The following is a 16,685-nucleotide window of genomic DNA, read 5'->3' on the forward strand; positions in this document are numbered from 1 at the left end:
GTAACTCAAGTAACTCAAAACGGTATCTTGAGACCGTTCCGTAAGGGGGAGGATGACTGATGAAGCTATACCATGGAGGAAAAAGGGTCTGGAGAAACAGATCCTCAACAAAACGGTTGGATCTGTGTAAAGGTCAATAAAAACCAACCAGTATTTTAATATGTATACCCTTGCGAAAGTGTTTTTGCAGTCAGCGAATGGATTTTTTATCAAGTTCATAAGACGATGTGTACTTGATTGTGTATTTCATTGTCGTCTTGTATGTATGATCCCTTCACTCCCAATACGATCGAGCGATGTTCAAGTGCACCTTCTTGGTTTCCATACTTATTATCAAATCGACAACATGGCATGCATTTACCAGTATCAGATTCTTTAATTCTATATTAATTTGTTCCGTATGTACCTGACCAAGTCACTGCTCATTGATAAACAAATAGGAGCGAGGGATTATTTTCTGTTAATTTTATCTTCCATGGTTATGCTAGGTACCTGCATATACCCGCATATGCAGTAGGTAGTTTAGCCTTGCTGAGTAACCTGGTCATGGAACTGAATACAGGTTAGTACCTAAGTACCTAAGTACCGTTATTTTAGCACCTGTCACCTGCACATGCATCTGCGAGTGCAAGTCAGGTGAGGGGTCGAGGGGATAATAGTTTTTCCCCACACGCACGCGTCTACCTTTTCCTTTTAGACCCAGTGCAGCTGCTGACAGCTGAAATCTCATCACTTTCCTCCGCACACCATTTCTTTCAATCACCAACTGCCAGCCAGCAGACAACCTTTTTGTCAATTCGTCATCACCTGGCTCGTGATGAAAGGAGTTATTCAATCAGCTCGGGGCGGTCGACCCAGCAAAGTCACCAAATTGGCTGGCACGCCTCGCGGTCGGCCTGGTCGCCGAGTTGGCGTATCCGACGCGCATGGTCTTTCCAATTCGGATCTCGCCGACCTTGACCAAGATGCTAACGCTGATGAAGACCATGAGCATAACCCCCACACTAGCTTTGATCATGATGCCGCCGCCATTGCTGCCGCCGCCGCCGCTCAGCATCATCATCATCAGCAACAGCAGCAAGAGCACCAGCAGCAGCTCGACCTTACTGCGGCTAGTATCCTAGCTAGCAGCGTCCACACAGCCAATGACCAACATCCCGATCTTGGCGGCACTCATATGGATGACGGCTCCCATGTTCCTACAGTTGAGGAACTTGCTCGCCAATCCGGTTATGCTGAGTTTGTTGTCGAGAGTGCACTGGCAAAGCGTTTGGCTGGAGAGCCTGGCGTGCGCCTCGCGCAGCAACGACGTCCCGAGCAGCAGCTGAACCTCTCGCGACGCAGTAATGTGGAGGCCCTGTTTGCGCACATCGCAGGTGAAGAAGTCCCGAACTGTAAGAACTGCAAGAAAGGCCATGGGCCGTGGACCGCCTGTGTCGTGATTGAAGGACAGATGTGCCAAAGCTGTTCCAACTGCTGGTTTAATGCCTCAGGCTCGCGATGTTCACTTCATGGTATGCTATTCCCGTTTCATCATATATATAATACTAGGAAGCTAACCAATCATTAGAGAGTCGGCCTCAGGGTCAGCAAGGCGTTCAGATGCTTGGCAACGAAAGCATTGCCTTCCCCGTGCCCACTGCGCCTCCGGCTGCAATGGCCCCCTTCAACTTCGCAGCGCCCGCATCTGCTGACCCCGTTGTGCGCTACACCGTAGAGCAAGCGATGGCGCTCGTTAGAGGTGCCGATAAGAAGGCGCGATCGATGCTTATGATTGAAGCTACGGCTCGACAGTTAGCCTTCCAGATCGCTCAGTATGAGGAGGCAATCGAGGATGAACAGAACCAGGCACAGGCCAATGCACAAGATGCCAATCAACCGGTTCTCAACGATCAGGGTGCCCCCTAGGTAGGACATCCTCAGCCGGTAGCTGATGGGCAGGTGGTGCCTTAGATAGGACCGCCGTTTCCTGGTGTACTGGCGCATCGTGAGCAGATGCCTGAACCAAATACCAACGTCGACTTACACACTCAACCTGAATCGGTCGTCAGCTCTACGCCCAACTCCGAATTTGAATCCGGATCTAGTACCCTAGTCGGATCTGTCAATGATTCCGGATACGACATCGGTTTCGACATCGATTTTGGAGACATAAGTTTTGATCCGAATGCCAGTTTGGACGACGTTGATTTGTCAAGTTTCTTCCCTCCCCAGTAACGTCGTTACCGAGATGTGCATCGTACCCTAGTAAGGAAACATGGATTCACCTTGAGGAAATTGAGATGGATTTCGAGAAGCTTTTTCTTTTCCCTTGCCATGGTACGATGTCCCTCGACCCGTTCTACCAACACTGCATTCATAGGTCATATTTGCAAGCTTGTTGGTCGCATCTGGCGTGGAATATTGGGGTGGAATGTTTGTTCATCAAATTTTGATGATTTTCGTTGGCATGCTTCGGTTGCCTATGAAGCAAGGAGTTTAGGGTGCATTCATGGGAGGCCTGGACGTGAAGGGTTTGGCGGCCGTACCTGGTTATAGCTTCTTCGATAGTTGCAAAGGCACTCTCCGTCTAATACATGAACGTCGTAACCCGGAATACCTGGATTCTAAGTGACTATTTTTTACAAAATTATCATGCATTGTCCTGTCTGTGAACACGAATTTAGTTGTTAATCTTTGTCTAGTTCAACTATATTTACATCCGCTCGTTCTGATTCAAAGGCTAAGATAAACGACTATTTCCCGGTCGAGACTGTTCCAAATCACTTCTTGCTTGTCATTATGTCTGGAAAAGTTCTAGGAATTCTAGATGGATGTGTTGACGAAGTAATTTACCGATCATATACTAGTCTTTAATTCCCATAGATGGATGTAAAACGGAGACTGAGGCATTGAAAGTGAATTACGCCTTCAAGGTAGGGTTTCATTATTATATTGTATTCATTATTCTCCGTACCTAAATACTTCGTAAACCTCAGGGTCAGTAGTATGAGACTTGATAGAACTAGAGTTAAGTATGATTCCTTAATCCCATCTTCCTAACCTAGCTCTTGACATCCTGTATGTGTTTAGTCCGGTAAGTAGCAGGATGACCATGCTCCTTGGCATACTTCCTAATCTTGGAGTATATATCAGGCAGCACGAATATCCATATGATGGGCAGGAAACAGCACATAAGCGTGTCGACAAGCCAACTGTTCCTCGGCGACCCGCCCAGAGCACCCCAGCGCATCAGATGTCCTAAGAACGCACTCGTGATGAAGTACTGCCCCTGCTCCAACTTCCGTATAGCACCCGCCGCCACGTCGTCGGGGGACTGCACGGGGTCGCCCTCCTCGATCTTCTTCGTCACCTCCGGCTTCGTCATGTTCTCCCGCTCGAACCCAGGACTCCCGATCGACGCCGGGTACACCACGTGCAGCTTCACCTTCTGCGGATACATCTCCAGCTCCTGCACTAGCGTGTCCGCGAGTCCGCGCAAGGCGCTCTTCGCGGGGGTATACGGCCCGTACCCGAGAACGGGGAAGAAGGCTAGAACCGAAGACGTCAGGATCAGGTGTTTCGGCTCCGGCACGACGGGGGCGTCTGCCGCGCACCACTGCCGCAGGATCGCGTGTGCCATCTCCGCGGACCCCCAGAAGTTGATGTCCATCTGCGACCGCGCGTGCGTGATCGGTACTTCGAGCCAGAAGTCGGGTGTTGATGTCCCGGCTACGCACCATACGATGTCGAGGGGTTGCCCGTTGTTCCAGGACACGGCGGAGGCGAGGAGCGGCGCGGCGTAGTCCGGCTGCGATACGTCGGCGGTTAGGTACGTGAATCGTTGGGTCGACGGGTCTCGCGCGGCGGCTTTGACGTCCGCGAGCGCGGCTTCGAGTTTGGGCGCGCTGCGCGAGACGAGGATTATGTGGGCGCCTTTTGCGGCGAGTTGCACGGCGGCGCTGCGGCCCATGCCTTCTGAGGCTCCGGTGATGAGGATGGTCTGGGGAGGGATGTGTTAGAGTTGGTCTGATTAGAGATATTGGTGGGTTGGTTGGTTGGATGTTACGCACCTTGCCCTCCACGGGCATCTGGTTCTTGCTTGAAAAGGCACCCATTGTCACGGTGGTTATTAGAACAATTAAGATGGCAATTGCGATGTTGGTCCACGGAGAGGAGGAAATGAAATCCATTGATTGAAGAATTTGGTGAGGTTAGGTGTTCATCTCGACTTTCATCGAGTGTGGGAAGTAAGTTATTGATGCACCGTGCCGCAATTAATATGGAAGGCAAGGGCTGAGCTGGCAAATGATGAATGAAGCTATCACAAGCTAACTTTTTGTCCTTCAGGGGTCTTTTAAGGGACCGGGTCCGTTAATGCGCTAAGATATGCCGCCCAGTTAGCTGTCTCCAGGTGCTGGATGTACCAATTAGGCAATGCTGTTGGCGCTAAAGTTAGAAGGTCCACTTCGCTATTACAGCTGTTGCCCAGCACCTGCACTGGTGTTCAGGCGCGACACTACTCTGTACGGGCTAAGGCGATAACGATAAGAAATTCAGCCGCTAACTTGGAACTGACGTGGGGAGAAAAAAAAAGTTCTGACTTGCAGGCTTTAGAATTCAATTTTACAATCCACATTTGCGACTCCAATTGCCGCTTCACCTTTACAACATTTTAAATATGGGAAAGAAGAGAAAGGCCTCCAGCGGCCCTTCGCAGCCAAAGGGCCCTCGAGAATACGATCCAGCTGATGCAAGACTCGGTCCCATCAACAGCTACGAAGACGTAGCTGACTCGGAAGATGAATACTTCTTAAACAAGGACCAGATCCTTTTCGATGATGGTCCGAAGTCCAAAAAGCAGAGACGGATAGAAGAGGAGGACGAGTTTTTGGAAAACTCCGACGAAGAAGCACTTGCTTACGATGACGAAGACTCGGATGATGACGAGGGCGACGACCAAGATGATAACACTCGCAAGCCTACGAAATCCGCCAAGGGACGGCGTGACAATGGCTCTGAATCTGGACAGGAGGAAGGAGAGGAAGGCGACTCTAACTGGTGGGGTTCCTCTAGAAAAGAATATTACAATGCCGATAACCTCGAGACGGAAGCCGACGCCTTGGAAGAGGAGCAGGAAGCCCGACGGCTACAGAAGAAGAAATTGGCCAAGATGTCAGAGAGTGATTTCATCTTTGACGAAGCTGAATGGCTTGCTCCTGAAGCCGATGATGTTGACCAGAACGAGGTTGTCACCGAAGTCTTGAAGGATGTTGAGATTCCAGCTGATATGGGCGCCGAGGAGAGGTATCGTCTCTTACGAACAAGGTACCCCGAGTTTGATTACCTAGCGGATGAGCTCCAACAATTACAACCTCTACTCGTGGATGTTCAAAAACAGGCAGAAGGTCAACCATCAAAATCGTTGGCGGTGGTCAAGTACCGGGTCCTTGGTTGCTATGTTGCTACGCTTGCGATGTATTTCGCTACTATGACATCGCCAGCCAGAGATGCCGCCAGCGGGAACACAAAATCGCTCGATCCAACAGAACTGCGGGATCATGAGGTTATGGGGACATTACTTGAGTGCCGAGATGCTTGGAAGAAGGTGGAGCACCTTAAGATTTCGGATCAATCACGAGCAGTTGGCGCCATGCTGTCACCACCGGAGGAAGAACATCTGGCAGTTGACGAAGATGTAGATATCGAAACGGACATTTTGAAGAAATCGAATAAACAGTCTGCAAAGAAGGCTAAGGCCAAAGCCAAGGCGGAACAACGGAAGGCTAAGGCTATCGAGGAATCGCTTGCTGATCTTGATGCGCTTATTACCACAAAGAAGAAGTCGAAGAAACCAAGCGCCGAGATCGCGACTAGGGATGGTGACTCGGACTTTGGAGAAGAAGAAACCCTCGATGCCAAAGCAGCGGCTGAAAAGGCAGCACGCAAGAAGAGTCTTAGGTTTTACACTTCGCAGATCGTACAGAAAGCCAATCGCCGTGCGGGCGCAGGCAGAGACGCGGGTGGTGATATGGATATCCCCTACAGAGAGCGCCTCAAGGATAGACAAGCTCGTCTCAATATCGAAGCAGAGAAGCGCGGGAAGAACTCAAGTATGGGCGCTGATCTTGGGGATGATAGCGACGAAGAAGACGGTCGAGTTACCAATGCCATGAGAGACGACGAAGATGAATACTATGATATGATCGCAGCCAGGTCAAGCAATAAGAAGGAGGAGAAGGCAGCTAGGGCGGCAGCTCTCGCGGCAGCTAGCTCAAGGGACCGGGTTGTTCAAAAGGAAGTGGTTGGCGAGGATGGAAAACGCAAGATTTCTTACCAGATAGAAAAGAATAAGGGACTCACGCCCCATCGGAAGAAGGACGTAAGAAATCCAAGAGTCAAGAAGAGGAAGGCATATGCAGAGAAGCAAAAGAAGTTGAAGAGTATGAAGGCAGTGTACAAGGGCGGCGAAGGTCGGGGTGGATATGCGGGAGAGTTGACTGGTATCAAGCCCGGCTTGATCAAGAGTGTCAAGTTAGGCTAGACATTAATATTATGAGTGCCGCCTTCTATGATATTCTATCTGGGGTTTAGACGATACATCTATCTAGAAAATTCATGTTGTCCCGTGATATGTAGTGCACTCTAGCTTCTATTATAGATTAATCTGATAGATGGGATGAGGCTATAGGCAACAGGGGTCCAGGTTAGCTTTGCTCCGCTTACTAGGTAGACCAGTGACGTGTTTACGCATGCGCGCATCGTGTAAGACTTCCAAGGTAGGCACGCTTATAAATAGCTACTATGACTTGCTCTTTCCTCATGTTAATATTTACTGATATTCGTGGGCTGCCTTCCTACCTCTAGGTACTTAATGTTCACCTGCAGTTTATATTTACACTTGACTTCTTCACGTTCTTCACGTTCTGCACTTTCTTCACTTTCTTCACTTTCTTCACCTTATTTTTTTTCTACGTTCCATTTTCTTCGTTCCATTTTCTTCGTTTCACTAGCTGAACAAACTTACGAGGTCAACATTCTTTCTACTAGTACATTATCTATCTTTTGCGACACAAGATGCCGCCATACGGTCGTGCTAGAAAGATTTCTCTTTCTTCCCCCAACACTGGCTCCTTGGACAAGGATGTCACTCTACCAGGCGACGCTGAGGACACCATCTCGTCTATCTCATGGTCGCATGCTAGCAACCATCTAGCAGCGGCATCGTGGGATGGAAAGGTGCGCGTCTACAATGTAAGCAGCACCGGAGTCGCGCGTGGAGTCACGCTGCTCAACGCGGAGGGCCCTGTCCTCGACTGCGACTGGGCTAAGGTAAGTTCATAAATTCTTCTAACTTTACAGCTAAAAAAACATTGTGGGAGAAAAAATGCCAATACAAGATTCCGATAGGTAAGTCGGAATACGCTGTTAGTGGTCAGGGCGATTTGGAAGGGCTGAAGGAGGATTAGGATGGTTCTATGGTCGTCGCAGGAGGCGCAGACAAGAAACTTCATCTCTTGGACATAAGTACGAGCAGTCAAGCTTCTCTTGGCGCTCACGACGCCCCTATTCGCAACGTGCGCTTCATCGAGGTCCCGGGATTTGGTGCGCCTGTCATTGTGTCTGGATCCTGGGACAAGACAGTCAAGTTTTGGGATCTTCGCCAGCAGGGCCCGCTCGCCACTGTCGCCTGCAAAGAGCGCGTCTATTCGATGGATTCCAAGGCCGATCTCATGGTCGTTGCGACTGCCGAGTGCCACATTCATCTTTTCGATCTCAAGAATCCGACAACCATATCCGAGACTGTGGAATCACCGCTGAAGTACCAGACCAAGGTCGTCGCCGCATTTCCTGACGGAAAGGGTTGGGCGACGGCCAGCATTGAGGGACGGTGCGGAATGAGGGCCGTGGAAGAAAAGGATAAGGAGTATTACCCCCAGTCCACTCTAAGCAATATGGAACACTTCTAACATTATATTCCTTTCCGCCAAATAGTAAGGTCAACTTTACCTTTAAATGCCATCGTGAGAAGGAGGCTGCAGCCACCACCAAGGTCTTCACGGTCAATGACCTCTCGTTCCATCCCGTGAAACACAATGTATTCTCGACTGCAGGATCGGAAGGAACGTACCAGTTCTGGGATCGCATCGAGCGCACTAGGCTGAAGGCCTACCAGAAAACCAGTGGATCGATCACGAGCGCGGCATACAATCGCGATGGCACTTTCTTCGCGTACGCCGTGGGCTACGATTGGAGCCGCGGTCATGCAGCGAACACCCAGAAGACCGAGACTAAGCTTATGCTGCATCCTGTCTCCGAGGAGGATATCAAGAAGAAGTAGGGATATCAGGGATGGAGTTTTAGGTGGGATACGGGAGTTCTGGTGGGGAGGTCCGGGAACACAAGTGGCAGTCTTGCGTCAACGGAGGATTTCTTTTGTCAGGGGCTTGGTGCTTGTATTACTGAGGAGGATTGAGGTACGTTGGGTTTTCACATTGGCAATTCACTTCATGGGTAGTTGCCAAGTGGATATCATACGGCGGGCAACATCGCTTTTCACGCAATCGAGGTGGACTAAGGAGAAGGGGTTACGTACCGCGATTAACTGGTTTAGCTGGTTGGCTATGCCTTGAATGGCAGTACGATACGTGGGCCTTGGGTTTATGAAAGGAAATTCTGCCTCTGCCTAACAAAGAGTCTTCTTGAACTACTTGGGAATTTCCCTAGATAAATGTACCGAGCATACATGCTCTGTAAGAAGGTACTTAAACGTAGAAAATGACCATTATGATCCAAGTTATCTCTTTGCTTTTCCTGTGATACGTCTTTCTTCTTCGATGGGAGCTCTTTCATTTTCTCTTTTCTGTGACTTGCTGTTCATTTTTAACCTACCTATTAGATGACTTTTGAATCTCTTCGATCCTTCCACGATGGAATGTGAAGTGAAGTGAAGTTAAGAATAAAGTTTATAAAGAAGATGAGGATGAGGCTGTAGTTGCAGGTTCAAGATTATGTAAAATAATAAACGTCGACTTCCAAGAACTTAATTGGCGATAGTCGTCGGGTATTTGTGGGTCTAATTAAGCTCGACATCATACCCCTCCAATCCCCTCCAATCTAAACCTAATGCTTGTGACTGGGACTGGGGTTGTGGAACTTCCTCCGACTCCATCAGGTACCTACCCAGATACTTCCCACCCAGCATTTAAAGGCTGCGCATCGTCTTAACGTCACAAATGATACTATTATGTAGAAAGGGACCACCATGCCCGACTGGCGAAGCGACTATATCAGTTCCCTGCAAGAAGCAGAGCGGAATAACCCCGTGAACAAGGACCTCGTCCAAGCTTGTCAGCAATTCCCTTCCACCTAATATTTGTTCCTTGTCAGCTTTTCTGACAGATACGTCCACAGGCTCCCAGCTTGCGGATCGTATAGCCGCCCTCGAGGCCGAGAAGGCCGTATGGAAAACATCAGGCAAACAACAGTCTTCATCAGAAAAGCCATCGTCGAGCAAAGCTCCCGCCACAACCGATACAACGACAAATTCCGATTCGAGCGTCGCACAGCTTAGGCTAGATCTTGCCGAGGCACTAAGGTCGAAAGGTCAGCTGCAGAATAGGCTCAAGACCGCAGAAGACGAATTGCAGAAGTTACGGACGAAGACTAAGGTCGATACGAAGCGTATCAGTGACCTGACGATCGAGAGAAATGCTATTGCGGCAAAACTAGGGGACCGCAATGAGGAGCTGATTGGCAAGAATAAAATGTTGAAGGTATGGGCCAGCGGTAGATCAGGCAGACATATTATGCCGCGACTAATGTATAATTATAGGATATTCAGGATGATAATTTAACTCTCAACATCCAATTAGACGTCACCGAGCAAAAAGCAGCAAAGCTCACTGCTGAGAATAAGGACCTAGTGAAGAGGTGGATGGAAAGGATGAGAGACGAGGCTGATGCTATGAATATGGAGAACGAGACACCGAGCAGCAGGAACCGGAGGTAACACCTCGATATGGTCCAAGAGAACATTAGCTCGCTACATTGTAACGCTGCATCCTATCTATGAAGCTATGAAGCCTAGCCTAGACCTGTATAGTAAGTGCTTTTCATAATATTTTATTTGGTATCCTTCCAGTAACGCACATTCATCATCTATGCAAACAAAGTGGTATCCTAACTTGCTCTTGTCTACCCGCCGCCCAAAGTCTACCTATACAGAAACTGTGCTGACTCCTTCTCCCACCCAGATTGCCCAGTACCCCCCGGCCTCATTTCTTGGTTGAGATGTAGTAGTCGCCTTCTGCGGCTGCCCAACTGACCCAATTTTCGTGATATCGGTAGTGCTCGACGTCGAGGATACTATTGGCGACATCGTTGACGGCGGTTTTATTTTCGTGAACGAATGACTTCAACGATATGATCTTGCAACCTTTCTTCAGATCTAAGAACATGTTGATAAGGGCGTCGTTGAGAGTAGAAGTAAAGGCCTTGTTGTTGACGAGTATTACGTCCGCCTCCTTTATCTTTTCCATTATCTTGGCGCTGGCCCGGAAGTCGCCTCTCTCCAGATGAACCCTCCCATGTGCTACGCCCCAGAGAAGACATCGGGCTCTGAATTCCTTCTCTTGTGCTTCGGCAAGGTTGCAGGCGTTCTCCATTATCTCACAACCGTAACTTCTACAACCAATCTCGAGTGCGGCCTGCAGTACGACGTTGCCTACCCCGGACCCAAGATCTATGAAAACTTGATCGGAAGTCATTTTCGTCTGCTCGACGAGCATCTTGGTTATGAATGGGTGCAGCAGCTCTCCGTAGACGTTATCGCTTCCCGCCTCGTACTTGGTGAGCATCTCTACCTTGGGCGCGACAGTGCGGTCGTACACCTGGGTAAGGATGAATGACACTAGACTGGGCGGGAGATGGTGCAGTTTTTGTATATTCTTTTCTACTGTGCCATTCTCGACCAATTCTAATAGCTTGTCGTTGTAGCTCTGAAGTGCTGTTCTGAATACAGGAACATCTCTATATTTCTCGCTTATTGCACGTTCCATCTGTCTTTTGAAGCTACCGTTGTGATCGATGAAAGGTTTTGCTTCGTCATCGGTGAGATATGTCTCGGCTACATGTTCGACAACTGACAAAATGTCTTTGACGGCGTCGATCTTGTCTTTTTGCCATACCAACTCATACCTTTCAACTAATTAGCTGGGGTCATTATACAGTGCTCTTAGACAATCGATGGCCTTACTTCTCACGTTTGCACCGCGACGGATATTGCAGCTCAATCGCGACCTCTTCCGGTTTGGTGCCCTGGATTATTGGGCACCCCGTGGCGACTGAGGCAACATCCGCCGCGTGGATAATGCGCGAATCTCTTATCTCGCTGCCAAATGCCTTCTTATGGCGCAGCTTACGATTTAGATCGGCAGATCTCTCTTCACTACGTCGTAATCGTTTGCGGAACGGGTCGCTATCTTCGTCCGAGGAATCCGAGTCATTCCCAAAGGCGGGCGAGTCTCGCGGGGTACTCGTCACGGCTTTGCGCTTCCGTGCGAGGGCTCCCCGCTTCTCATCGGAAGAGGATGGGTACGGCGACGCGCTCTTAGGCCGCGATAATCGTGGATTCGGCGAGAGGCGGGGTGACGCGGAATACTTGCTTGAAGACGAAGCGCGCGGACCGTTCGGGGTTAGACTCGGTCGAGGTTTACTCTGGACGACGACTTTTTCTATGCGGATGTCCTGCGGCGCCGGTTTGAGTTTGGACTTTTGGTTAAAAATACCCATCGTCTCCTAACGGGTGGCGCGGGACGAGCGCGCGGTAAGGCGTGGCGGGTGGGGATTATGTAAAACCAAGGGATGGATGGATAAAGAAAAAAAGCGTAAGATAAGATGTTTAACTTAGAGGTAATATCAGGTACGTATGTACGGCATTTAAATATTCTGCGAAAAGAGCGACGGATGAGGCTCTATAACGCAATGCATAAAAATGAATGGTTAAAAAAAGAGTGCGACGCAATACTTGAAGAAGATGGGTGTGACGAGGCGAAGGAAGGAAGAAAAAAAAGACGACTGGATTGATTGATTGATTGAATTATTCTAGGCAGGTGAGGCCTGGGAGGGCCTAGGGGACGCGGAAGGTACATGTACCATGTACGTGCTGTACCGTACGAATTAAAGGCGAATGCCGCGTCCCACATTTTCCTGCCGACCTGAAGCGGGACGCTAGGCGGCCTGTTAAAAGCCTTGGCGACCGGTTGCCTTGCCTGCCTGCCTTGCATCGGACAATTATCTCGTTTGTCTTCATTTAATCGCGTACCGCACCTACCCGCACATCGACATGCATTATGTAACGATTACCAAAGACATGGCACGTGCTACACTCGACGCTCTTTACATTTGGGTCTTGACTTGATATTCTTTCATCCTTTCAACTGAGCTATACTCTTGAACTAACCTGATGTATGGACTACAAGGATTATTGTTTTATACGAGTATTTGATCAGTCGGTGGCTACCTGGCTATGGTCGCTTCTATGATGAGATGATGGGTGCTACGTAGGGATGCTCCCATTTCTTGAGATTTCATACGGCTACGTCGCGTTTACCTTGCTTGGTATTTCCAAGGGACCAAGGGACTCCTTTGTGAATTTTCACTTCACATCAATATCTACCTGCTCGTCAAGCTACTGATGATGTCCAGAAAGGCCATTAGCCATGGAAATGCCATGGCCTTGCGATTGTCGAGTCATCTAACAATGATTCTGCGAAGCGAAATTATCATATCCTTCGTCTCTTGTTGGATTTGAAAGACCATACAGGGGCTTGAAAGGACCAACTTATTTTTATAATATGCCACGTCAGGTCTACTATTGTGTGGCTATTATCTTGGTCCAGATCCCTCCTACTGAGGCAAAAGGCTCCTAGTCAATTGGCAATGGTAGTCTTCTATCAAAGCCAAGCTTGATCGAATTATTACCGGAATGGGATGTATGTCAAGGAGCCTTTTAGCGCCTGCTTTGATATTGTTGCTTAGACGCTGGAGAGAAATCACAACAATGAAGCTTTATTCTTGAAGTTGCTAATATGATCAGCGCTGGTGCACCCGTGACGAATGTTCGCTAAGGGTATTCCCTATTAACGAAAATTTTAATTTAGATTATCATAGACCATTTCTAGGTCATCAGAATGCCAAAAGGAGGAATTATTAGTTTACTCACTGCGTTGGGCCTCACAGCTCAATTTGTCAGTGGTCAACTCGAACCCGAATGTAATCCGCTTCACGCGACTTGCCAGCCGAATAAGGCTTGGTCGAAAGACGATTACCACATCGATTTCACGAAGCAAAGAGGCCCGCCGTCGGAATGGACCATTGGAAGCTCGGAAGCCGTCAAATTCACATCTAATGGAGCCGAATTTTCCTACGCGAGGAAAGGTGATGCACCGAATATGTGGACTGACTTCTACATGCTTGGTGGTCGCTACGATATCGAGATGAAGGTTGCTTCGGGTAAAGGTGTGATTAGCAGCGCGACTCTCTGGTCGGATACGCAAGACGAAATTGATTACGACTTTTCCGGCAACCAGTTTGGTCAGACCCCTTTCCCACCCAAAGATGGTATGTGGGCTCTTGAGACCAATGTCTTTGCACAGGGTAAGATGTGGGATGGCGCGGCAACTCAGCAGAAGGAGTCATATAAACCATCAGAGCAATTTCATAAGTATTCCGTGGAATGGGATGAAACCCATATCCACTGGTTTGTCGACGACAAGATTATTCGCCAGGTTCACGCCAAGGACACTCCCGCCGGTTTCACCTTTCCCCAGTCTCCAATGAAGCTTAATCTTGGTGTCTGGGGAGCTGGTGAGCCAGGCAATGACGGTCGGACTATCCAATGGGCTGGCGGTGAGATCAACATGAGGCGCACTCCTTACACTCTGCTTGTAAAGAGTGTCAATATCACGAACAAGTACCCTGCCTGCCAATACAAATATCAAGACAACGTATGTATAACCTACCTAAAATTTAAGTGGTATGGGGGTGTTGCTAACGATTTATAGACTGGGAAGATCAGTTCTATTGGGAAGGTTACTGACGGCTGTGACTTGCCAAATGCTGAGCTCCGCAGGAGGGACTACTCTATGAGCGCACCAGCATCGGCTGCCACCGAAGCTGAACCATCTACCGCGATCATTCCGTCTTCTTCGCCCTCTACCGGCTATCCCACTTCTGAAGGATATCCCACGTACCCGGCTAGCGAATTGACCTCTAGCCATTCGTATTCTTCGTATTCTCTTGCCCAATCTTCTGAAGCGTCTCCAGCTAGTCTGCCCGCTAGCAGCCATGCGACTACCTCTTCTTCCGCTGACGAATATCCTACATACCAAGCTAGCTCGCCTTCTGCGAAACCTTCGTCGTCTTCGGAAGGGTATCCCACAAGCGAGGCGGAGTCTCCATCCAGCAGCCATTTGTCTGCTTCTTCCGGATACCCTACGTCTAATGCTGAGGCGTCGTCGGCTGCGGTTCGTTCATCTGAATCTTCAGTTGTAGAGTCTCCTGCTACATATCCAGCTGCTAGCGTATCATCTGAGAGCCATCTCAGTACCTTTGTTGAATCGGCTTCATCGATTGCCAGTGATACCTCGTCCACCGCATCCGGGTCGGTAAAGGATTCCGAATCCTCTTCTAGTGGATATCCCGTTAGCCCACCAGCTAGCAGTGCGCATCCGATTAGCTCGTCGAGTAGTGATGAATATCCAATGAGTTCACCAACAAGCAGTAGCCGTGGAATTCTGAGTAGTTTGAGCTCTTACATCTTGGGAACATCTAGTAGCGCAGCTGTTGTGTCTAGCTCTAGCAAAGCGGAGGATACCTATCCCACGGCTTCATTAACAGCATCCGTTTCTATCCCTGTTAGCAGTGCCGGAACTGCTGCGGTTAGTTCAAGTGGCTCTTCGAACTCACTGGGGTCGAGCTCTGGCTATCAGACTTCGTCTCTTTCAGCAACATATTCTGGTGCTTCTAGCTCGGCAACCGAATCTGCGAATGATTATTCAATGTCCCCCGGCAGCGCGACGAATGTACCAGGAGATATTACATCCACGGTGTACTCAACAAATATATACACCGTCACGTCTTGTGCCCCGACCGTGACAAATTGCCCTGTCGGTAAAATAACTACTGAGTTGGTCTCTTTGTCCACGACGGTAAGCTCCGCTACCGAGGCGGAATCTAAGTCAGCACCGTCAGGCGCACTCAGTTCGGCCAGCGTTTCGATCCAGACAAGCTCCTCTGCTAAGTCTTCGAGCGAATCATCGGAAGCTGGATCAACAATTAAGACAGGGGCTTCATCCCAGTCTTATTCGGCCTCTGCTTCTGCTTCTGCCTCTGCTTCGATCTCTAGCTCGATATCTGCCTCAATCTCTGCCTCTGCCTCGGCCTCGGCCTCGGCCTCGACCCCGGCATCCTCTTCATTGACGATGCCAAGCACGTACAGCGTTAGTAGCGAGATTACCACGTCGGTCATGTCTACCGTGTACTCAACGAATGTTGTTACCATCACATCATGCGCCCCCTCCGTTACGAACTGCCCTGTCGGCAAGGTGACCACTGAAACTAAGTCTTTGTACACTACCATCTGCCCGGTAACTCAGACCATTCTTGACGGTACTACTTATGGTGGATCCGAGACTGTAAAGGAGACCCCTTCAACGGGCGGTTTCACCTATTCAATGAGTTCGTTCCATCCGACGTCTGTTGAGTCCTCTGCTTCGCCTAGCTCTAGTATTCTATCCCACTCCAGTGGTTTAGTAAATTCTGCGAGCGCAAGTTCCTCAGTGCTCAGTTCTAGCAGTGTCCTTCCCGTGGCCAGTTCGGTAAGCTCAGTTGAGACAAGTTCTTCAGTGCTAAGTTCTAGCGGTGGCTATGTAATGAGTAGCCCAGTAAAATCCACAGGAGCCAGCTCCTCGATACTCAGCTCTAGCGTCGTAGTCCAAAATGCCACAGCATCTACCCCTGGAAGCGTTCCTACACTATCGCCACTGACTTACTCGGCCTCCGGTCCGGCTTCTAGCTCTTCGGCTCTCCCGGTGGCTACCGAGTCTTCTGCCTCGGTCCAGCAAATTTCTTCATATGCTACGGACGGCACTGTCACAGCTTCTAGCCGCGTTTTAACGACATCTACCGTTTACACGAGCAGCATTTACACTGTCAGCTCATGCAAACCTGGTGAGGCTGATTGCTCTTCTAAGATTGGCTCGGTTACGACTGAGACGGTTCCCCTTTACACAACAATTTGCCCTGTCGAGGAGACTGAGACAGCAAAGGCAGAGGGTACCACTAGTCAGACTGCGTCTGTTTCTGTGGGAAAACCTAGTGCTAGTCAAGCTGTATCATCCTACGGAGTGTCTTCCGGATCCAGTTATCAAGTTGAATCGAGCTCATCTCATATTGAACTGAGCTCTTCTCAAGCTGCGTCATCTCATTCAACACCCGCACAATCTTATGTAGCATCTGCCCCGTCTTACGCAGCGTCTGCGCCGTCATACACAACGTCAACTGTCTACTCAACTAATATCTACACGGTCACTTCTTGTGCCCCAGGTGTCACTAACTGCCCCGCAGAGGGCACAGTAACAACTGAGACCGTCGCTGTGTCTACCACGGTCTGTCCCGTAGAAGAGAGCTCCAAGGAAATCCCA

At 49.4% G+C, this 16,685-nt stretch overlaps 7 protein-coding genes across 7 annotated transcripts; 5 read left to right on the forward strand and 2 right to left on the reverse strand.

Moving 5' to 3' along the window:
* The first annotated feature begins 459 nt into the window (after positions 1-459).
* GGS22DRAFT_171244 (uncharacterized protein) lies at positions 460-2,596 on the forward strand. The gene is made up of 2 exons (XM_047962563.1): positions 460-1,514; positions 1,571-2,596. Exons 1-2 carry the CDS (start codon positions 818-820, stop codon positions 1,906-1,908), a joined length of 1,035 nt encoding a protein of 344 aa, XP_047815803.1. The 5' UTR covers positions 460-817; the 3' UTR covers positions 1,909-2,596.
* A 321-nt stretch (positions 2,597-2,917) lies between these two features.
* GGS22DRAFT_171245 (NAD(P)-binding protein) lies at positions 2,918-4,305 on the reverse strand. Its single transcript, XM_047962564.1, has 2 exons — positions 4,053-4,305; positions 2,918-3,982 (listed from the first exon to the last, which is right to left on the reverse strand). Exons 1-2 carry the CDS (start codon positions 4,170-4,172, stop codon positions 3,044-3,046), a joined length of 1,059 nt encoding a protein of 352 aa, XP_047815804.1. The 5' UTR covers positions 4,173-4,305; the 3' UTR covers positions 2,918-3,043.
* A 286-nt stretch (positions 4,306-4,591) lies between these two features.
* GGS22DRAFT_53066 (Sas10 C-terminal domain-containing protein) lies at positions 4,592-6,564 on the forward strand. Its single transcript, XM_047967346.1, has 2 exons — positions 4,592-5,587; positions 5,750-6,564. Exons 1-2 carry the CDS (start codon positions 4,661-4,663, stop codon positions 6,521-6,523), a joined length of 1,701 nt encoding a protein of 566 aa, XP_047815805.1. The 5' UTR covers positions 4,592-4,660; the 3' UTR covers positions 6,524-6,564.
* Positions 6,565-6,997: 433 nt separating this feature from the next.
* Positions 6,998-8,961, forward strand: GGS22DRAFT_171251 (WD repeat domain-containing protein). Its single transcript, XM_047962565.1, has 3 exons — positions 6,998-7,311; positions 7,449-7,906; positions 7,975-8,961. Exons 1-3 carry the CDS (start codon positions 7,057-7,059, stop codon positions 8,318-8,320), a joined length of 1,059 nt encoding a protein of 352 aa, XP_047815806.1. The 5' UTR covers positions 6,998-7,056; the 3' UTR covers positions 8,321-8,961.
* A 155-nt stretch (positions 8,962-9,116) lies between these two features.
* GGS22DRAFT_53079 (autophagy protein 16) lies at positions 9,117-10,124 on the forward strand. The gene is made up of 3 exons (XM_047967347.1): positions 9,117-9,329; positions 9,394-9,755; positions 9,815-10,124. The coding sequence occupies exons 1-3, from the start codon at positions 9,245-9,247 to the stop codon at positions 9,989-9,991; spliced, it is 624 nt and encodes a 207-aa protein (XP_047815807.1). The 5' UTR covers positions 9,117-9,244; the 3' UTR covers positions 9,992-10,124.
* Positions 10,125-10,136: 12 nt separating this feature from the next.
* GGS22DRAFT_53093 (histone H3-K79 methyltransferase) lies at positions 10,137-11,863 on the reverse strand. The gene is made up of 2 exons (XM_047967348.1): positions 11,237-11,863; positions 10,137-11,178 (listed from the first exon to the last, which is right to left on the reverse strand). Exons 1-2 carry the CDS (start codon positions 11,770-11,772, stop codon positions 10,257-10,259), a joined length of 1,458 nt encoding a protein of 485 aa, XP_047815808.1. The 5' UTR covers positions 11,773-11,863; the 3' UTR covers positions 10,137-10,256.
* Positions 11,864-13,172: 1,309 nt separating this feature from the next.
* Positions 13,173-15,034, forward strand: GGS22DRAFT_181369 (concanavalin A-like lectin/glucanase domain-containing protein; the record flags this gene model as incomplete). Its single annotated transcript, XM_047963859.1, has 4 exons — positions 13,173-14,017; positions 14,258-14,507; positions 14,538-14,648; positions 15,011-15,034. 4 exons carry the CDS (start codon positions 13,173-13,175, stop codon positions 15,032-15,034), a joined length of 1,230 nt encoding a protein of 409 aa, XP_047815809.1.
* Positions 15,035-16,685: the final 1,651 nt, after the last annotated feature.

Source organism: Annulohypoxylon maeteangense (genome assembly GCF_022496945.1).
Source record: "Annulohypoxylon maeteangense strain CBS 123835 unplaced genomic scaffold GGS22scaffold_17, whole genome shotgun sequence".
Lineage (NCBI taxonomy): Eukaryota > Fungi > Ascomycota > Sordariomycetes > Xylariales > Hypoxylaceae > Annulohypoxylon > Annulohypoxylon maeteangense.